General features: G+C 32.1%; 4 protein-coding genes across 4 annotated transcripts; 2 read left to right on the forward strand and 2 right to left on the reverse strand.

Moving 5' to 3' along the window:
• Nucleotides 1-5020: 5020 nt before the first annotated feature.
• Nucleotides 5021-6261, forward strand: LOC655038 (pyruvate dehydrogenase E1 component subunit alpha, mitochondrial). The gene has a single exon (XM_961534.4). The coding sequence runs from the start codon at nt 5073-5075 to the stop codon at nt 6225-6227; it is 1155 nt and encodes a 384-aa protein (XP_966627.2). The 5' UTR covers nt 5021-5072; the 3' UTR covers nt 6228-6261.
• A 586-nt stretch (nt 6262-6847) lies between these two features.
• LOC654973 (ankyrin repeat domain-containing protein 49) lies at nt 6848-7700 on the reverse strand. The gene is made up of 2 exons (XM_961442.5): nt 7491-7700; nt 6848-7440 (listed from the first exon to the last, which is right to left on the reverse strand). The coding sequence occupies exons 1-2, from the start codon at nt 7567-7569 to the stop codon at nt 6932-6934; spliced, it is 588 nt and encodes a 195-aa protein (XP_966535.2). The 5' UTR covers nt 7570-7700; the 3' UTR covers nt 6848-6931.
• Nucleotides 7701-7821: 121 nt separating this feature from the next.
• LOC103312363 (uncharacterized) lies at nt 7822-11354 on the forward strand. The gene is made up of 6 exons (XM_008192836.3): nt 7822-7975; nt 8043-8445; nt 8496-8793; nt 8842-9058; nt 10805-10988; nt 11037-11354. Exons 1-6 carry the CDS (start codon nt 7973-7975, stop codon nt 11156-11158), a joined length of 1227 nt encoding a protein of 408 aa, XP_008191058.1. The 5' UTR covers nt 7822-7972; the 3' UTR covers nt 11159-11354.
• Nucleotides 11355-14849, reverse strand: LOC103312371 (glutamic acid-rich protein). The gene is made up of 6 exons (XM_008192856.3): nt 12652-14849; nt 12407-12598; nt 12157-12347; nt 11711-12109; nt 11512-11663; nt 11355-11466 (listed from the first exon to the last, which is right to left on the reverse strand). Exons 1-6 carry the CDS (start codon nt 14749-14751, stop codon nt 11387-11389), a joined length of 3114 nt encoding a protein of 1037 aa, XP_008191078.3. The 5' UTR covers nt 14752-14849; the 3' UTR covers nt 11355-11386.
• Nucleotides 14850-21898: the final 7049 nt, after the last annotated feature.

Genomic DNA, 21898 nt, shown 5'->3' on the forward strand with positions numbered 1-21898 from the left:
AAAATTGGCACAAATCACTTTTCACCACGGCTATTAATTCGCCTAGCGATTAACCCAAACCTCTAATAACAAAATGAATGGAGGTGATCTATCTTGCACCACTGTCGTAAATTTCAACACAGCTCCGAATCCTGCATTATGTATACGTCGCGTTATGTTAACTGTTTTAACCGCCGAATATTGGAAATTTAAACGCAAATATTCACACAAAGTCGTTATAATGCACAGTTCCATGTTATGCCTATAAATAATTGAATCAAAGCGCAGCACTAAAAAACGTTTCCATTTACACCGAATGCAAATCACATATTTCAAGTGACCTACAACAAATAGTTTAGCGAAAATAATTTAATCGTAAACAGCGTGAAACCAAATTTATTGGTTGTAAAAACATGTCGAACTGTTTTTCCAATAACAAATGTGAAAGATGGACTACTTCTCAGTCTAGAAATGATGTCCAAGACAAAAATGTCGTATCATGTCACCTTATAAAGGAAACATTCTCTTTGATCGAGAGCTTCAAAGTCGGGAATAGAAAATGGGTTGTTGTACGTCGTTGAGACAAATAACCAAAGTAAATAGCTTTATACAATAGAAAAAAAAAGAAATAGTTTTCTAACAAAGCAACTCCCAAATAAAAAATATTTTTAGGAAAGGCGTTAGTTGTCTGCTGGAAAATTAATTAGCAGAATTATGAGCACATATGTGTGATAAATGATCGGAAAATAGGGAAAAGGACAGAATTTCCCTCGGCGGAGGTCTGAAATATGACGGCCGATTTACATAAACCATTTGTTTTCTTTGAAAGTTCACGACTATGCAGTCAGAATAGTAAATAACCTTGTAAAAAACCTGGAAAACTGCTGGCCAATATTTAACTGCAGCGCTCGCAACAAATCTGGAAAAATCAGCAACGCCACAACTTAATTTAGTGAAGTCAACAAAAATGTGCAATTTCCTCATCAAAACACCGAAAACTCGGACATGAGTTTTGGCCGCAGCAGGTGGTCCAATCGATTAAAAAGTAACTTTAATTAAAGCGTCGAAAAAAGTGCGCAATTTAGCGTGACACATTGCCGACTATTTATCTCTCCAATTTAATGCATTTAATTATAAATGAAAATTGGGAGGTTGGTTGTGGTGTGCTAATTGTTGGTAACGACGCTATCAGTTAAGTGATCACTGTGGTGTAATTACGTGAGCATTTATGTGTTAAAGCTCCGGCAAACTTATACAAAAGCAGTCGCTTTGTCTGATACCTAATTGGGCGAAATTATTTAAATTCAAGTGCTGAATAAGTGCGAGAAAATAACAAACTGCTGGACTCGTTCATTTCCAAAATTTTCACAAGAAAATACATTTTTTGGCACAATTTAAAACCCCCACACACGTGATAACTAAAATCGCGTCCGCAAAATCCTTTAACCTCACGTATTTTGAATAAAGTTTAATGAAGAGCAAAAAACGTGTGCGATTGCTGTTCCATATTCTCCGTTATTAACTTCACTTCCTTCCTAATTACAAAAGTCTGTGTAGAGAGAGGATAGCGATTATTATTTCGTGATTGTAATAGACGCTAGAATCGTATTTCACGGGTTAAAAGGGTGAAATGCGATGACATGCCATCGTAATTTACTGAAATGTTGAATTGTGCTTTGATTGCTTCAGTCTACACTCCAAGTTTCTATCGATTTTTGATTGGTGAAAAACTAAACGGTTATAAATATTAATGAAATGTTTACGGACAAAGAAGCAAAGAAATATGTGATAAAAGTTGTGAAGGAAGTTAAAAGGAATAATTCAAGCGAGATTTGCATCAACGGATGCTGGGATATCATAAAGGATATGGAAGAATTTATTGCCAACAATGCTTCGAAAAAATCCTTTTTGAGTTTTTATTGCGATAATTTGACTGACGCATATGCTCTCTAACTATTATAAAAATCAACATAATTAAACAACGGCAAATGAACTCGAGTTGATTCGTGTTAAACTCAGCAATTGTCAAAAAATAACTTCTTTTAACAAAAGAAATACCAAAACAAGAAGATTTGAAATATTCTCAGGTGACTCAGCTTATTTAAACAAAATAGGTAAATGCCATACGATTTCGCTTGTATTTGTTTATTAAAGAATCGGTAAAATTTATTTATTTAAAAAGAACAAGTGCCACAATATCGCGATTTGCAGTTAAGCTCGTTTTTGAGCAAAAAATTGCTGAAAATAATTTATTTACTCAAAACCAGAACTAAAATAATACATTCTGAAGTATTACCATCTAAGCCAAGAATCATCAAATTTACTTACAAAATTTTAAAACTAGTGCCAAAAAAGATTATCCAATTTGTTTTCACGCGACTTGACTCGTTTTTAAGCAAGAAATTCTTAAAAAAATAGCTAAAAATTGCCATTTCTAATTAAACCAATGTTGATAAAACCCAAAGTATAACGATTTGAGTTATTTGATGAGATGATAATTTGTTTGCAGTTTATTTTTTTTTGAAATGATATGAACTGCTTTCAAAAGCGAAGAATTGCTGAGAATTGTCTCTAATTCTAATCAAACAAATATGCCAATACAAGAGGATTTGAGACATTTCTGGGTGATATACTCAGTTCGAACCATTAAAAAACAATTTACCTAAATAAAAAAGAAAAGTGTCAAAACAATTTATATTAAGATTTGTTAGAATAGATGGAATTAAACGATTTTCTAATATTGGGCCGTATAAATAAAATTAAGTAAATGTTTTATTGCTTTCAATTTTGCTAGTATGTGCTCTAATGTATAAATAAATATGTAAGTATAAGCTTTTACTACAAGCACAACTACAAGTAAAAGCATTTTGTGCGAGTTCTTGCTTTAACGTCAAGGTTTTACTCATTTTTATTGCAAATTAAACGGTAAAACCGTAAGAATAAAGTGCTTATAATTACACTTATTAATGTAACCGCGTTATTATTTACAATAAAAATAAAAACATTAAAATAATCAACATAAATCACAACATAAATATAAAATATTAAAATATACCCCGGCGCCTCCACCATTTTTACTACACCAATTATTTTGAATTACGCGATTATCTATGTATCTTTATTTTAAAGGTGATAATGATTAATCAAATTTAAATTTTTTATTAACTGTTCAGTAACCATAAACTTATCCTTATATTTTTTACAGATAATATGACTTGCCTTCAAAAGCGAAGAATTGCATAAAAATGTCTCTAATTCTAACCAAACAAATAATTCAAAACAAAAGGATTTGAGTCATTTCTAGGTAATATACTCAGCTCGAACCTTTAAAAAACAATTTACTTAAATAAACAAAACAAGTGACAAATTAAAACGATTAAAATTTGCTAGAATAGATGGAAATAAACAGTTCTCTAAAATTAGGATGTATAAATGAAATCGAGTAAATGCTTTGCTTCCAATTTTGCGAGTATGTGCTCTAATGTATAAGTAAAAATGTAAGTATAAGCTTTACTGCAAGCACAGTTACAAATAAAAGCATTTCGTGCTAGTTCTTGCTCTAACATCAGGGTTTTACTCATTTTAATTGTAAATTAAAATAAATTTTGGTAGAACCGTAAGAATAAAGTGCTTATAATTACAGTTATTATTCTAACCGAGTTAGTACAATAAAAATTAAAATAATAAACATAAATCTCAATATAAATATAAAATATTAAAATATATTCCGGCGCCTTCACCATTTTTTCTACACCATTTATTTTGAATCGCGCAATTATCTATGTATCTTCATTCTGGAGGTGATAATAATTTATAAAAGTAAGCTTTTTTTGTTAACTGTCCAGTAACCATAAACTTGTCCTTATATTTTTTTACAGATACTATGACTTGCTTTCAAAAGCGAAGAATTGCTGAGAAATGTCTCTAATTCTAACCAAACAAATACGGGAAAACAAGAGGATCTGAGACATTTCTGAGTGATATACTCAGCTCGAACCATTAAAAAACAATTTACTCAAATAAATAAGACAAGTGGCAAAATAAGACGATTAAAATTTGCTAGGATAGATGAAAATAAACGGTTCTCTAATATTGGGCCGTATAAATGAAATTGAGTAAATGTTTTGCTTCCAATTTTGCGAGTATGTGCACTAATGTTATAAATAAAAATGTAAGTATAAACTTTACTACAAGCACAGCTACAAGCAAAAGCATTTTGTGCTAGTTCTTGCTTTAACGTCAAAGGTTTACTCATTTTTATTGCAAATTAAAATAAATTTCGCTAGAACCATAAGAATAAAGTACTTATAATTACAGTCATTATTGTAACCGCGTTAATAATTACAATAATAATAAAAAAAATTAATATAATAAAAATAAATCTCAACAGAAATATAAAATATTAAAATATATCCCGGCGCCTCCACCATTTTTACTACACCAATTATTTTGAATCACGCGATTATCTATGTTTATTCTGGAGGTAATAATAATTTATTAAAATTAGATTTTTTGTTAACTGTCTAGTAACCATGAACTTTTCCCTATAATAAAAATAAGTTTGATAAGACCATTTTCGAAAATTTAGCCGAAAATTGTTGAAACTAATCAATACAAGCATCACACCTTTCAAAAGTAACACTAAAAACCGGTTTATAGAAGGATCATTAATTAAATTTATAATTCGATAAGTGACTAACTGATCACGTGACCAGAATGAATTAATTTGATTGGTCCATTCGCGTTGTTAAATTTTAACAACGAATAAAATTTAATGAAACCTTCTATAAACCGGCCCTCACGGTAAGAAAAACTTACAAACAACCTCGTTTTAGGAAAAGACTTTATAGTTTATACTATGCAATTCAAAAAAATAATAGGTAATGAAATTTATACTTTCAATCGGAGATTTAATCATTAATAACTATTTTATAACTTTTTCAAAAAAATTTCAAAAAATAATTCAATAAAATGCGATGTTGGGGTTTTTATACTTCCGAAACAGGTAATACAACATTTTTTATACGGCCCTGTGTTTATTTTTTATTGTTGACGACTTTGACAATTTCAAAAAGTGTCAAACAGCAGGCAAAATGTTAAAAATAATTTTAACAAAACTGTTAAAAAAAACAAGACTGTCCGTTCACTTTTACTCAACCGAGGCCACTTTCGAGTTGAAGCCCTTCCGTCTCCACCGCCTTGAGACGGGCCCTGCCACCCAAGTCACCCTCACAAAACCTGACGCTTTAACCATCTACGACCAAATGCAAACCATCCGCAAAATGGAAACGGCCATCAGCAAATTATACACGGCTAAAGCCATCCGGGGCTTCTGCCACCTGTACGCCGGCCAGGAAGCCGTGGCTGTGGGGGTCCAATACAACGTGCGCCCCAACGACATCATCGTCACCAGTTACAGAAACCACGCATGGACTCTCCTCAATAGCAATTTAGACCCCGCTCCCGTCGTCTGCGAGCTCATGGGGACCACGGGCGGGTGCTCAAGAGGCAAAGGGGGCTCCATGCACATGTACGGGAAGAATTTCATCGGGGGTAGTGGCATAGTGGGGGCCCATGTGCCCCTGGGCGCGGGCGTCGCCTTCACCTTCAAATACAAGAACGAGGATAGGGTTGCGATAACGGTGTATGGGGACGGGGCTGCCAACAACGGGCAAGTCTTCGAAGCCTTCAATATGGCGAAAATGTGGAAGCTGCCTTGCTTGTTCCTCTGCGAGAATAACTTGTTCGGCATGGGGACAAGTGTTGACAGACATGCAGCCAATAAAGAGTTTTACACCAGAGGGGATTACATTCCGGGGGTTTGGACTGACGGCATGGACGTTTTAATGGTGAGGGAAGCCGTAAAGTTTGCATTTAATCATTGCATCTCCGGCAAAGGGCCCATTATTATCGAAGCACAAACGTACCGATATTTCGGACACTCTATGTCCGACCCCGGCACCAGCTACCGCACTCACGAAGAAGTCAAAGAGATGAGGAGTAAAAGAGACCCCATTACGAATTTCAAGCAAAAGATTCTAGACGCGAAACTTGTGACTGAAGACGAGCTTAAGGAAATTGAAAACAAGCGCAAGAAAACCGTAGACGATGCTGTAGCCAAGTGCAAGAAAGACAAAGAGGTGGGGCTTGAAGAACTGACGATTAACATTTATTCCAACGATGTTTATAAAGAAATTCGAGGGGTTAGTCCGTTTTCTAAGTTACAGCATAAAGTAGTGAAAATTTAACGTGAAAGCAAAATAATAAATTTTCAAAACTGCAGTTTGTTGTTCTTTTGAGCGAAATAACTTAGTAAACAATATGTAGAAAAATATTTTCACAGAGTTACTATCGTGAAATATGCACTTAGGTATTCTGCAATTCTTATCTGGCAGCTCGGAATGGCTGCGATCTACAGCAGCAAATATTTTAAGAATGTGAGGGGAACGAGTGATATAATAAAATGGTTAGCATTGAATTCTCAATGACTTCATATTCGTCCACTCTTTCAAGACTTCAGCCTGGGTAAAATATAATTAAACTTCATTACTGATTCAGGTCTGACGTGAACGGAATTGAATTTTTTGAAAGGCATTTGCCGGAATACACTTTTGAGGGGAATGAGGCACACCATCTATTTCCCTTCACAATTAATGCACCAATGTTTATACTAATTAAAAAAAAACTATTACTGTCTGTTTATTAAGATTTATTGCAGAATTCTTGAAATATAAATAACTGAGCCGTAAAAATCCAAACTTTAGCTTTCCAAGATAAATATGAAGTTTTTTTGTTGAAATTTATAGTGATTTCTCTTAAACACCATTGTACCGATTCGTTTAGTTTACGAAGGATTAAAAAAAATACGTTTTTGCTAATAATGATTTTATTTATTACAAAAAATATAAAACAAAGATAACAAAATACATAATTATAAATTAATAAGATATCATTACATTTCTAAGTGTTTTAAGTCTATTAGGGGGTCGACCATGTCAAAAATATTCCGATACTTTGAGCTGCGCCTTGCAATATCAAACGCAGTCTCATTGCTGTTGTTCTTCAAATTTGGCTTAACATAGGGATGCATTAGCAGCAGCTGAACCAGGTCGTACCGCGCCCCATGAGACGCGGCAATATGCAGGGGAGTTTGCCCCCCTTCAGACAACGCATTCACATCAGCCCCCTCGGCCAGCAGAATCTGTGCACACTCGATGTTGTTCCAGTGACAGCAAGAGTGCAAAGGCTGCCACTGCATTTCCGTCTTAGCTGCGATGTCTGCACCGTTTTTAAGCAAATATTTCACGACTTCAACATGATTGCCATAACATGCCCTGTGAAGAGCAGTGTAGCCTTCCTTATCGGTTGAATGAATTAAACTGGGGTCGAGTTCGATTAAGCTCTTGATTTCATTCAACTCGCCATTTTCGGCGGCCGCTAAAATGCGTTTGGGGTTCTCTTCTGGAAAATGTGGGGGGTAACAAAAGACAAGGGGTGTTTTGCGGATTTACCGGTGGGATTGCGTTCGGGATCAATGCCATCCTCATCGTCTGACCAACCACTGACAAAACAGCGGTCAAGATTGGACATTTCGCATTTATTTTTTCTTGAGTTCAGTTATTCGAGGTTATGTTGCTGTTGACAACTAACTGTCAGAAACCGCGCCTCGTTGCCAAACCGCAGGCTAAACTTTACATTTTGTATAATTATATGTGAGTTACTCATCGTCATCAAAAACTAAGTTTGCGCTAAGTTTGCCCCCTTGAACAAACTCTGATTTTAACAAAAAAAATGGCAATTGATTTGTAAATTTATGTTTCTTGGGTGCGATTTGGCAAGAAGGCCGATTGTAAATGACAGCAAAATGACAGCGTGATTTATTTTGATGGTTGAAAAAATTTTCAATAACAATAATATTGAAGAAACATTAATTATACCCCAAAATAAATGACGTAGGCATTAAGGATAATCAGTGATTTACACATCAGCAGCTATGGTAAGATAGTTTGCGTTTATTCTTTACAAACTCGGTCTTTACTGGTTGTGTAAACATCCAATTTTAGGCTTACTGTAGTAAAGGCAGAGTATGTATCACTCTGAAGAAGACAAGCCAGCTTAAAACCGACGTGGATGTAACAATTAAGGAAGATTTTGACTTTGCCGAAGCCCTAGAATCAGTCTACCCCTTACTCGAAATTGTGTTCAGTTATTTAGACTACAGTGACTTACAAAAAGCCTCCATGGTGAAAAAATCGTGGCAGGTAACTGCTGGTCGGATTCTAGAAAAGCGCAATAAAATCAGCTGGATAACTGTCTTTCGAAAAAAGCGGCAAAGTTATGTCCATTACAGCAACAATTACTTGTACAACAATGTCAATTTGGGGATTATCTTATTCAATTATCGCGCAGTTTCTCTGAACGACTTTTTCTGCTGCCACGAAAACTTGTCTTCACGGAAAATCAGATGTAAAAAGTCCATTTCGGGCACTGGCGCCTTTTGCTAAATGTGTGAATAGTTTCAGATTTTTTATCTGATCAGGTGGTCCCCAGTGGGACAGAATATTGTGCAATAGGATGCCCTGGAGTGGCATCGATGTTTTCAAAACAAGTTGTAAATAAATCCAGCGTACCTCTCTTTGATGGCTGTTTTATACCGCCCATACCAAATGTCAGGGTTTCAATGTTTTACTGTAATCCTGTTTGTCGAAACGATGATCATTTTCTCGCAGATGAGAAGGTCAAATGCATACTGTTTTTTTCTCAAGTCGACTTTGCTCAGGAATTTTACGATATGTTAGATCACCTAATTTCAGAGTAAGCCCCAAAATCGACTGATTATTTTTGGTAATTTGGTGGTTGTAGAGAGGAATGCGACAAGGTTGCTATAGCTGGGGGCATAGTCCGCAGGACAACGGTGTTCCCACAACTGCCAGAATATCACACCCTTCGCAGACTAAACAGCCTCTGCATAGCTTTCGCAGAGGAGGGTTTTTGTGATAATAGTGTGTTTGACGCGTCTTCCGTCGTAATAAACGGAAACAACTTAACTTCAGAGGACTTTGAAGACCATCTTCTCAAGGTATCTCTCAAATTTTAGTCATAGTATGGAGAATTAAAACGAGAATCAAAATAATTCGGTCTGTTATCCCAAAGAAATTAAAAAAATAGTGTGGCAGAATACTTGTTTCGGCTCCAAATTGTTTAAACTTTAATGAAACACATCCCAGTTCACTCACTAAATTTTGAAAAATAGCTAAAAAGGGCTTATTCTCACCGAAAACAATGATTTATGATATAGTTTGGATAAAAATTCCATATTCTGGCTCAAAAGAACGGTTTATGCACTAGTTTGGAAGAAAACGGTTCAGTTTGAGCAATTTCTTGCTTAAAAACGAGAAAAGTCTACCTCAAAATAATAGTTTATGTACTAGATTTTAAGAAAAGTATTTATTTTGTACAATTTCTTGCTTAAAAACAATAAAACTCCTTGAGAGGTGGCTGAGAAAACGGCTTATTTTAAAAGATTTTTTGCTTAAGCACAAAAAACTTTTTTGGAAGAGAATGAAAACGCTTTATTCTAGCTTAAAAACGAAAAAACTCTGAGAATTGGCTGAAAACGGCTTATCCTAGCAGGAAACGATTTATGTTAAAGTTTGGATAAAAACGGCTTTTTTAGACGATTCTTTATTTATAAAGGAGAAAACTTTCATAAACCAGATTAAAACGCCTTATTTGAGCTCAAAAAAATGGTTTAGGCACGAAAATGATTCAATTTGGAGAAATTCTTGCTTAAAAACAAGAAAACTCTTTGAGAATTGGCTGAAAATGGCTCATTCTAACCGAAAACAAGGTTTTATGTTGTAGTTAAAAAAAACTTTTTCATAGGATTCTTTACTTATAAAAACGAGAAAACTTTAATTCTAATTCTAGCACAAAAGAACGGTTTATGCACTAGTTATTGGACGAAAACGATTTATTATTTCTAGCTTCTTTGAAAAATATTAATTATCAATAAAGCTTTCTAACGATAATAAATTAACTTAATAGGGTTACTAATAATTCCAGACTTATTTTCGATTAATGTCAAAAACATGTTGAAATATTCACCCAATTTCATATGTCGATTACGGCAAAACCATCCTAAAAAGTAGTACTATTTTGATGTAAACCAATGTAAAATGGCCTGGGAAATCGATTGGCGTCGAGAAAATTTCCAAATTTGCAATACTTTTTAAGTTATGATTTTTTTTCAATCTTTGCTTTACTTGCAATTTTCCTAAAAACTATTTATCGAATGGCAATGTTCTTTTTTGTTATTTTTATTTTATTTTCAAAAAAATTCCAACGGTAATAAACAATAATTTCTAAATTCTAAGTGATTACGGCAAAACTATTCAAAAAAGTCGAACTGTTTTAATGTAAGTTTACGTAAGATAATCTGAGGAATAGATTGCCGAGGAGAAAATCTTTTAATTTTCAATAGCTTTTAAGATATAATTCTTTCTAATTTTTGCTTAGGTTTGCAGTTTTCTGGAAAACTATTAATCATAGACTGCGTCGGAGAACAAAGATCTTTTTTGGGAAAAACAGATTATTAAAAGAGCTTTCCAAGGATAATGAAATTACGTCTAATAGATCATGAGTTATTGTTATTCTTAATAGGCTGAGAAAGCCTTGCTAAATTTTCACGAAAAACATGAAAAAAAATAGAAAATCTGACGTTTAACATGCTATTTTTTGATTCGAGAAAAACGGGTAATTTTACATCTCGTCTCGCCTCCTAGTAGGAAGTATTTAGTTTTCCGCAGTTGTTTATTTTTTTCAGTTCAAACGCAGAATAGTCTTAAGGAGTAACAGTCTGGCGTTTAGAATATGTTGCTCGGCCAAAATGCGGAAAAACCACGAGTCCCGAATTTTCAATAAAGTTTTCCCCGACACTCCTCTAATCGGTCTAGAAGCTGAGGGGGAAATTGGGTGGAATTGCTTCAATCACAGCGACAATAACGAGGGTAATTTGTTTATTCCTTTTAAACGGAAACTGTATTATGTTTTTGTAGAAGTTGAAAATAAAGCGAAAAAGTGCAAGGAAGGATACCCCATAGTGCAACACCAGTGGTCAACTGTGATAGCACTTGTTACCTGGGGACACTTGATACACAACACGAGTAGAGATTTATAAGTGACTAACAAACCTCGAACAAATTAAAATTTGAAATTTAATCATAAGGTATTAACTACGATTTTCATAAACGGGACATGTTATTAAGCTAGCGACTATTTTACTTCCACAAAAGTGTTTTAAACGTTATTTTACATCGTGTGATAATCTGTAATTTTTATTTCAGGTGCGAAAATAAAGTTTGGGAAAAAAGAAATTTTTATGACGTAACTTAATTTTATTCAAATTTCAACCATCTATAATATCTATTTTTCGCATTTTTAGTCCACGAATTCTCGTTTTTTCCTTCTCCAGGCACTTTAAACATTCTGAAAGCAGGATTATAATTACAAAAAACAGGTCAAGGTACGAACCTCCTAAATCACTTCGTTGACTTAAAGGAACGTAGTTTCTAACAAGTTCCTTCATGATTTTATTCAAGGCTTGTCCGTTGAAACCGTCAAATTCTTCAGCAATTTCTTCCCAGTTGACATCCCTCCAGTCAGTTTTCCCCTTTTCGATTAAGCTAAAACTGCTCGTTACGAAAAAGTTCTGTTTTTAGACAATACTAACACGTCAATCAAAAGTATCTTAACAACGTTCATTTTAACACTGCGGTGGATGAAGATGCGAGGGTATATTCTAACAAACCACGCAGGCCGCAGCTTAATACTCGGTAGATTCATCCTAGCAGACATTTCCTTCCACTCCTCAACACTGATATGCCTGTCTTCCAGCTCGTCAACACTGTCGACTTTCGTAACATCAACAAAGTGTTGCATAAATTCGGCTATTTTATCCGCCGTCCACTTGACCTCAGTTATGCCTTCGTTGATGTATTTTAACTTCCTGCTCCTTTTCTCAATCGCAAGTCTGTCCCGATTTAGGATTTTCGCTAGATCTGAGAATGGTGTTTCCGATTTGCATGTTTTCAAATAGTCCAGAATAACCTTATCTTCCCTTGGCTCAAACCTAGCAAAAACTTTAAATATCGCTCATGTTTATTTTTTGATGAGTACCTTCCAGTTATAATCTCTTTTGGGAAAAACAATCTCTGAAACCTCTTATATACAGAACACAATAAGCGATTAGGCAGTCCGTGTGCTAGAAATTGGACAAATCTTATTCTTTCTTTGACTGGAATAAGAATTTCCCTTTCTGGAGTAGCTAAACGTAGAAAATATTTAGGGTCTAAAGGCATATCGTGAAGCTACAAGAGGCAAAAATAATAACTCACTATTTTGACCATAGCTGGGTCAAGCAGCTTACTTTACAAAAGTGTTCCCAATTTCTCCTAATAATGTCGTCTTCAGATTTACTGTAAATTCCCTGTTTCAGTTTGAAACCCCTGGCATAAATTATATTCCATTGATCCTTTGATGGCCTTCCAGCTATCCGTGTTTCTACCATGTGTAATGGATGAACTGGCCATGGTAGAAGCACGCTGAGGTCCGTCAATCTCTGTGATAAAAACAGTTAATGTATCCATAAAGAATTTTGAAAAAAAGACTAACCTTACGCTCTTCCGCAGTCAATAATTTTTTTTCATCTTCCAAAATGTCATCAAAAGCTATATCGACTGATTCGCTATTTTGTAAACACAACTCCCTCGTATTAAATTTTTCCTCAGAACCGTCAGTATTGAATTTCTTCTTGTGTTTACATTTGTTGTTTTCAGGACCTTCAGAAACGTCCAATGCCGAATCAGACGACTCATTTTTAACATTTTCAAGCGATTCTCGAGGATTTTCTGACCTACTAGCCACAGAATTGTTTACTTGGTCACTTTCTTCAAATTTTCTCGATTCATGTTGAATTTCTGGAATTTCGTATTCCATATCCATGCTTTTAATATCTACAGAATGATGTAGCAGCAAATCATCAATCGATAAATTTTCAGTTTTCAAATTTTCAGCAAGTAACTGAGGTTTCGTCTTTTTGGTTTTGGAATTTTCGTCTCCTGAGTTAGACACTTCAAGTTCGGAATGTTTGTGCCTTATTGGCGATTTCTGACAATTTTCTACTTCTTTAGGGAGCGCCGATGTTTCGGGAATTGTTTGCAAATTTTCAGATTCCTTTCTCGAATTTTTATCGTCGTCTTTAGAATTATTCTGGAATGACCTACTTAAAGTTTGAATAGGTAATTCTTGGTATTTATGTTTGTGTTTCTTCTTCTTTTGAACTTCGGTTTCTTTGGATGCATTTTCTCCATTTTCGTCAATTGAATGATTTTTCTTTTTATGTTTCTTATGTTTAGTCGGTTCCGTTGTAAAAATTTCCGTTTCGTTTAAATTCTCATCATTGATGGAATAATCAGTCGACATTTCACTATCATCGCGGTTCCATTTGTCCTTCTTTTTCTTTTTAGGCTCTTTTCCATAACTTGTGCTATCACTATCGGTAAAAGTCTCCTTCATTTTCTTCGTAGCGAATTTTTCCGTTTCTTCACCATACACTTCTTTTTTCTTCTTATGTTTTTTCTTATGTTCTTCCTCAACAAGCAATCTATCACTTTCACTATCATCGCGGTTCGTTTTTTCCTTCTTTTTCTTTTTAGGCTCTTTTCCATAACTCGTGCTATCACTATCAGTAAAAAACTCTCTCTTTATTTTCTCCGTAGGGAAATTTTCCATATCTTCCGCTTCTTCACCGTACACTTCTTTTTTCTTCTTGAGTTTTTTCTTACGTTCTTCCACAATAAGCAAGTTTTCATTGTTCTTCTTAACTTTAAATGTTTCATCATCAGCAAAATGTTTTTCTTCCGTGTTGTGTTTCTTCTTTTTCTTCTCAATTTTCTTTGCTTCTTGAAACGGTAATTCTTCGAAAAGACTTCGTACGTCAGTGCGTGTTTCCGTAATACCATTTGCTGGTTTTTTCCAAATATTTCGTTCTTTTGATGCATTTTCGTTATTTAAATTATTTTGCTTTGTATGTTTTTTTAGTTTAGCTTGCTCCACTTCATTTGCATTATCTTCATTGATAGAATAATCACTTGATATTCCAATATCATCGTGATTCCGTTTTTGCTTCTTTTTCTTTTTAGACTCCTTTCCGTAATTTTTGATGTCACTATCAGTAAAACTTTCTTTGTTCATTCTGTCTGTAGGAAATTCTTCCTCCACTTCTTCGCCATGCGCCTCTTTTTTCTTCTTATGTTTTTTCGTATGTTGTTCCGAAACTTCAAGCAATTTTTCCCTTTTCTTTTTAACTTTAAACGGTTCATCACTCAAATCTTTTTCTTCAAAAGTATTATGTTCTTTTTTCTTCCTTTTTTTCCCAGTTTTAATTAAGTCATCACCTGAATGGTTTTCGACTTCTTGAAACGGTAATTCTTGGAAAAGGCTTCGCACGTGAGTATCAGAGATATTCCCATCAGAAGCATGATTCTTCATTTTGGATTTTTTATGTGAAACAGTCACTACTGGTTCAAAATTGAGTTCCCATTTCTTTTTCATTTTCTCACCACTGCTTAAAATTTCCTCTTTAACCTCTACAGGAAAAATCGGGGGGCTTTCGCTCCTGGTCAATTTTAACTTTTTCTCAGGTGATGAAAATGCCTCAGAATCATGCTCTCGCTTTAGACTTTTAGCACTTTTGTTGAAATTGTATGCCATTTTGGGCTTTACACGATTTTTGTGAAAATTCTAAACAACGTGATTGGAAATTTTTAGGTTAGAAATTTCAAATTTTTGACAGATAGCAACATCAGATATCGGTGACGATAGGCTGGCACCATGAACATTACAGTCGACCAGACAATTGCTGCTCCAAGTTTACACCAGGAAAATGATCAAAATATTTGTAGATTATTATAAATACATCAATAAGCTGTTACCCTGACTTGCATATCACATTTGTAGAACATCTCCTAACTATTCATACATTACCGTGCTAGCTCCAAACGCGCAGCGATTGTCTGGTCGACTGTAATGTTCGTGGTGTCAGCATTTCACCGACATTAAACATTAACAACCGAACCAGGCATCCCGAACTGATATAGCCAAATCGAGCCCTCACTGAATTAGGTTTTACTGATGATGCGGATAGATGGCCCTAGTGTTTTACGGGAAAAAGAAATCCTATTGGCGGATTTAAAATTTCAGATTATTGAAGAAAAACGTGGTGCCGATGCGCGGCTGACAAGTAAAAATTTCACAAACGTCACAAATTTCACAAATTTGAGTTTTATGAAATTATTAGTTTGTGAAATAAATAAATACGACACAGCAATAAAATACACCTACCTTCATATCGCTTCCACGTTGGCTACCGTTTGTAGCATTAAAAAAAATAATAATAAAAATGAAACCAAAAAACAATAATAATAATAAAAATGAAACCAAAAAAAATGTTTATTTGCATTAAATTTTGAGCAAGCCACTTTCATTCATTGAAATTAAAGGCAAAATTTCGTGGCAATAAATTATTTGAGAGGTTTATTTTATTTATAATTACTGTATTTAAAATGTGTCACTCAAAATATCACTTTTCAATACCGCATTTAAAGATTTTAATTGCAATTAAGTTTTATGAAATTATTGGTTTGTGAAATAAATAAATACGACACAGCAATAAAATACACCTACCTTCATATCGCTTCCACGTTGGCTACCGTTTGTAGCATTAAAAAAAATTAAAAACAACACCAATAAAAAATCTTTATTTGCATGAAAATTACAACAAGCGACATAATTTTACGGCTGTAAAAAACAGTCAACAATGTTATATTTAAGGATTGCTCTAATTGGTCAAATTAGTCAATAACTAATTTGTCCGGCAAGAACCACGTGGAGGTTTAGAGCATTCTTGCCAGGAAAAATGGATATAAGGATGAGGTAAACAATGATTATTTCAAATGAAGGGAATAAAGGAATTATTGGTTTGTGAAATGAAAAAATAGTACACAAAAATCAAAGCTTTTTCACTTGGCGTTAAATAAATGCTCTTACCTTTATACTGCATCTGCTACCATTTGTAGCAAAACCTAAAAAATAAATTAAAAACACAACCAACAAAAAAATTAATTTGTAGGAAAGTTACAACAAGCGACTTTAATAAATATTATACAGAATAAAGAATACACAATACGGTATAATATATGGCACACAAGCTATTAAATCAACACATCACAAGATAAAACGCAAAAAAATGCACCTACCTTCATATGGCTTCTGCGTTGGCTACTGTTTGTAGCAAGACATTTAAAAAATTAAAACAACACCAATAAAAATCTTTATTTGCATGAAAGTTACAACAAGCAACGTTTGTCAATATTAAACAAAATAAAAAATACACAATACGTTTCAATTTGTGGCAATTAAAATTCAAATCAAATTCAATACCTCAGTAAATAAATGCACTTACCTTCATATCGCTTCCACGTTGGCTACCGTTTGTAGCATTAAAAAAAATAATAATAAAAATGAAACCAAAAAAAATGTTTATTTGCATTAAATTTTGAGCAAGCCACTTTCATTCATTGAAATTAAAGGCAAAATTTCGTGGTAATAAATTATTTGAGTGGTTTATTTTATTTATAGTTACTGTATTTAAAATGTGTCACTCAAAATATCACTTTTCAATACCGCATTTAAAAATTTTAATTGCAATTAAGTTTTATGAAATTATTGGTTTGTGAAATAAATAAATACGACACAGCAATAAAATACATCTACCTTCATATCGCTTCCACGTTGGCTACCGTTTGTAGCATTAAAAAAAATAATAATAATATAAATGAAATAAAAAAAAAATGTTTATTTGCATTAAATTTTGAGCAAGCCACTTTCATTCATTGAAATTAAAGGCAAAATTTCGTGGTAATAAATTATTTGAGTGGTTTATTTTATTTATAGTTACTGTATTTAAAATGTGTCACTCAAAATATCACTATTCAACACCGAATTTAAAGATTTTAATTGCATTTAAGTTTTATGAAATTATTGGTTTTTTGAAATAAATAAATACGACACAGCAATAAAATACACCTACCTTCATATCGCTTCCACGTTGGCTACCGTTTGTAGCATTAAAAAAAATAATAATAAAAATGAAACCAAAAAAAAAAAAATAATAAAAATGAAACCAAAAAAAATGTTTATTTGCATTAAATTTTGAGCAAGCCACTTTCATTCATTGAAATTAAAGGCAAAATTACGTGGCAATAAATTATTTGAGTGTTTTATTTTATTTATAGTTACTGTATTTAAAATGTGTCACTCAAAATATCACTTTTCAATACCGCATTTAAAGATTTTAATTGCAATTAAGTTTTATGAAATTATTGGTTTTTTGAAATAAATAAATACGACACAGCAATAAAATACACCTACCTTCATATCGCTTCCACGTTGGCTACCGTTTGTAGCATTAAAAAAATAATAAAAATGAAACCAAAAAGAAATAATAATAAAAATGAAACCAAAAAAAATGTTTATTTGCATTAAATTTTGAGCAAGCCACTTTCATTCATTGAAATTAAAGGCAAAATTTCGTGGCAATAAATTATTTGAGTGGTTTATTTTATTTATAGTTACTGTATTTAAAATGTGTCACTCAAAATATCACTTTTCAATACCGCATTTAAAGATTTTAATTGCAATTAAGTTTTATGAAATTATTGGTTTGTGAAATAAATAAATACGACACAGCAATAAAATACACCTACCTTCATATCGCTTCCACGTTGGCTACCGTTTGTAGCATTAAAAAAAATTAAAAACAACACCAATAAAAAATCTTTATTTGCATGAAAATTACAACAAGCGACATAATTTTACGGCTGTAAAAAACAGTCAACAATGTTATATTTAAGGATTGCTCTAATTGGTCAAATTAGTCAATAACTAATTTGTCCGGCAAGAACCACGTGGAGGTTTAGAGCATTCTTGCCAGGAAAAATGGATATAAGGATGAGGTAAACAATGATTATTTCAAATGAAGAGAATAAAGGAATTATTGGTTTGTGAAATGAAAAAATAGTACACAAAAATCAAAGCATTTTCACTTGGCGTTAAATAAATGCTCTTACCTTTATACTGCATCTGCTACCATTTGTAGCAAAACCTAAAAAATAAATTAAAAACACAACCAACAAAAAAATTAATTTGTAGGAAAGTTACAACAAGCGACTTTAATAAATATTATACAGAATAAAGAATACACAATACGGTATAATATATGGCACACAAGCTATTAAATCAACACATCACAAGATAAAACGCAAAAAAATGCACCTACCTTCATATGGCTTCTGCGTTGGCTACTGTTTGTAGCAAGACATTTAAAAAATTAAAACAACACCAATAAAAATCTTTATTTGCATGAAAGTTACAACAAGCAACGTTTGTCAATATTAAACAAAATAAAAAATACACAATACGTTTCAATTTGTGGCAATTAAAATTCAAATCAAATTCAATACCTCAGTAAATAAATGCACTTACCTTCATATCGCTTCCACGTTGGCTACCGTTTGTAGCATTAAAAAAAATAATAATAAAAATGAAACCAAAAAAAATGTTTATTTGCATTAAATTTTGAGCAAGCCACTTTCATTCATTGAAATTAAAGGCAAAATTTCGTGGCAATAAATTATTTGAGTGGTTTATTTTATTTATAGTTACTGTATTTAAAATGTGTCACTCAAAATATCACTTTTCAATACCGCATTTAAAGATTTTAATTGCAATTAAGTTTTATGAAATTATTGGTTTGTGAAATAAATAAATACGACACAGCAATAAAATACACCTACCTTCATATCGCTTCCACGTTGGCTACCGTTTGTAGCATTAAAAAACATAATAATAATATAAATGAAAAAAAAAAAAAGGTTTATTTGCATTAATTTTGAACAAGCCACTTTCATTCATTGAAATTAAAGGCAAAATTACGTGGCAATAAATTATTTGAGTGTTTTATTTTATTTATAGTTACTGTATTTAAAATGTGTCACTCAAAATATCACTTTTCAATACCGCATTTAAAGATTTTAATTGCAATTAAGTTTTATGAAATTATTGGTTTGTGAAATAAATAAATACGACACAGCAATAAAATACACCTACCTTCATATCGCTTCCACGTTGGCTACCGTTTGTAGCATTAAAAAAAATAATAATAAAAATGAAACCAAAAAAAAATGTTTATTTGCATTAAATTTTGAGCAAGCCACTTTCATTCATTGAAATTAAAGGCAAAATTTCGTGGCAATAAATTATTTGAGTGGTTTATTTTATTTATAGTTACTGTATTTAAAATGTGTCACTCAAAATATCACTTTTCAATACCGCATTTAAAGATTTTAATTGCAATTAAGTTTTATGAAATTATTGGTTTGTGAAATAAATAAATACGACACAGCAATAAAATACACCTACCTTCATATCGCTTCCACGTTGGCTACCGTTTGTAGCATTAAAAAAAATAATAATAATATAAATGAAATAAAAAAAAATGTTTATTTGCATTAAATTTTGAACAAGCCACTTTCATTCATTGAAATTAAAGGCAAAATTTCGTGGCAATAAATTATTTGAGTGGTTTATTTTATTTATAGTTACTGTATTTAAAATGTGTCACTCAAAATATCACTTTTCAATACCGCATTTATAGATTTTAATTGCATTTAAGTTTTATGAAATTATTGGTTTGTGAAATAAATAAATACGACACAGCAATAAAATACACCTACCTTCATATCGCTTCCACGTTGGCTACCGTTTGTAGCATTAAAAAAAATAATAATAAAAATGAAACCAAAAAAAATGTTTATTTGCATTAAATTTTGAGCAAGCCACTTTCATTCATTGAAATTAAAGGCAAAATTTCGTGGCAATAAATTATTTGAGTGGTTTATTTTATTTATAGTTACTGTATTTAAAATGTGTCACTCAAAATATCACTTTTCAATACCGCATTTATAGATTTTAATTGCATTTAAGTTTTATGAAATTATTGGTTTGTGAAATAAATAAATACGACACAGCAATAAAATGCACCTACCTTCATATCGCTTCCACGTTGGCTACCGTTTGTAGCATTAAAAAAAATAATAATAAAAATGAAACCAAAAAAAATGTTTATTTGCATTAAATTTTGAGCAAGCCACTTTCATTCATTGAAATTAAAGGCAAAATTTCGTGGCAATAAATTATTTGAGTGTTTTATTTTATTTATAGTTACTGTATTTAAAATGTGTCACTCAAAATATCACTTTTCAATACCGCATTTAAAGATTTTAATTGCAATTAAGTTTTATGAAATTATTGGTTTGTGAAATAAATAAATACGACACAGCAATAAAATGCACCTACCTTCATATCGCTTCCACGTTGGCTACCGTTTGTAGCATTAAAAAAAATAATAATAAAGATGAAACCAAAAAAAATGTTTATTTGCATTAAATTTTGAGCAAGCCACTTTCATTCATTGAAATTAAAGGCAAAATTTCGTGGCAATAAATTATTTGAGTGGTTTATTTTATTTATAGTTACTGTATTTAAAATGTGTCACTCAAAATATCACTTTTCAATACCGCATTTATAGATTTTAATTGCATTTAAGTTTTATGAAATTATTGGTTTGTGAAATAAATAAATACGACACAGCAATAAAATACACCTACCTTCATATCGCTTCCACGTTGGCTACCGTTTGTAGCATTAAAAAAAATAATAATAAAAATGAAACCAAAAAAAATGTTTATTTGCATTAAATTTTGAGCAAGCCACTTTCATTCATTGAAATTAAAGGCAAAATTTCGTGGCAATAAATTATTTGAGTGGTTTATTTTATTTATAGTTACTGTATTTAAAATGTGTCACTCAAAATATCACTTTTCAATACCGCATTTAAAGATTTTAATTGCATTTAAGTTTTATGAAATTATTGGTTTGTGAAATAAATAAATACGACACAGCAATAAAATACACCTACCTTCATATCGCTTCCACGTTGGCTACCGTTTGTAGCATTAAAAAAAATAATAATAATATAAATGAAATAAAAAAAAAATGTTTATTTGCATTAAATTTTGAACAAGCCACTTTCATTCATTGAAATTAAAGGCAAAATTTCGTGGCAATAAATTATTTGAGTGGTTTATTTTATTTATAGTTACTGTATTTAAAATGTGTCACTCAAAATATCACTTTTCAATACCGCATTTATAGATTTTAATTGCATTTAAGTTTTATGAAATTATTGGTTTGTGAAATAAATAAATACGACACAGCAATAAAATACACCTACCTTCATATCGCTTCCACGTTGGCTACCGTTTGTAGCATTAAAAAAAATAATAATAAAAATGAAACCAAAAAAAATGTTTATTTGCATTAAATTTTGAGCAAGCCACTTTCATTCATTGAAATTAAAGGCAAAATTTCGTGGCAATAAATTATTTGAGTGGTTTATTTTATTTATAGTTACTGTATTTAAAATGTGTCACTCAAAATATCACTTTTCAATACCGCATTTATAGATTTTAATTGCATTTAAGTTTTATGAAATTATTGGTTTGTGAAATAAATAAATACGACACAGCAATAAAATGCACCTACCTTCATATCGCTTCCACGTTGGCTACCGTTTGTAGCATTAAAAAAAATAATAATAAAGATGAAACCAAAAAAAATGTTTATTTGCATTAAATTTTGAGCAAGCCACTTTCATTCATTGAAATTAAAGGCAAAATTTCGTGGCAATAAATTATTTGAGTGGTTTATTTTATTTATAGTTACTGTATTTAAAATGTGT

The sequence above is a fragment of the Tribolium castaneum genome, chromosome 1 (assembly GCF_031307605.1).
Source record: "Tribolium castaneum strain GA2 chromosome 1, icTriCast1.1, whole genome shotgun sequence".
Classification (NCBI taxonomy): Eukaryota; Metazoa; Arthropoda; class Insecta; order Coleoptera; family Tenebrionidae; genus Tribolium; species Tribolium castaneum.

What these genes read in the sequence shown, in the direction of transcription:
- LOC655038 (XM_961534.4), top strand. Translation starts at nt 5,073, where the DNA reads ATGTTAAAAATAATTTTAACAAAACTGTTAAAAAAAACAAGACTGTCC.
- LOC654973 (XM_961442.5), bottom strand. Translation starts at nt 7,569, where the DNA reads ATGTCCAATCTTGACCGCTGTTTTGTCAGTGGTTGGTCAGACGATGAG. An exon ending in TCCCGAACGCAATCCCACCG is followed by an intron (nt 7,441 to 7,490) that starts GTAAATCCGCAA and finishes CACATTTTCCAG; the next exon opens with AAGAGAACCCCAAACGCATT.
- LOC103312363 (XM_008192836.3), top strand. An exon ending in GTCTTCACGGAAAATCAGAT is followed by an intron (nt 8,446 to 8,495) that starts GTAAAAAGTCCA and finishes ATGTGTGAATAG; the next exon opens with TTTCAGATTTTTTATCTGAT. An exon ending in TCACAGCGACAATAACGAGG is followed by an intron (nt 10,989 to 11,036) that starts GTAATTTGTTTA and finishes ATGTTTTTGTAG; the next exon opens with AAGTTGAAAATAAAGCGAAA.
- LOC103312371 (XM_008192856.3), bottom strand. Translation starts at nt 14,751, where the DNA reads ATGGCATACAATTTCAACAAAAGTGCTAAAAGTCTAAAGCGAGAGCAT. An exon ending in TGACTGCGGAAGAGCGTAAG is followed by an intron (nt 12,599 to 12,651) that starts GTTAGTCTTTTT and finishes TTTTTATCACAG; the next exon opens with AGATTGACGGACCTCAGCGT. An exon ending in TCAACGAAGTGATTTAGGAG is followed by an intron (nt 11,467 to 11,511) that starts GTTCGTACCTTG and finishes TCCTGCTTTCAG; the next exon opens with AATGTTTAAAGTGCCTGGAG.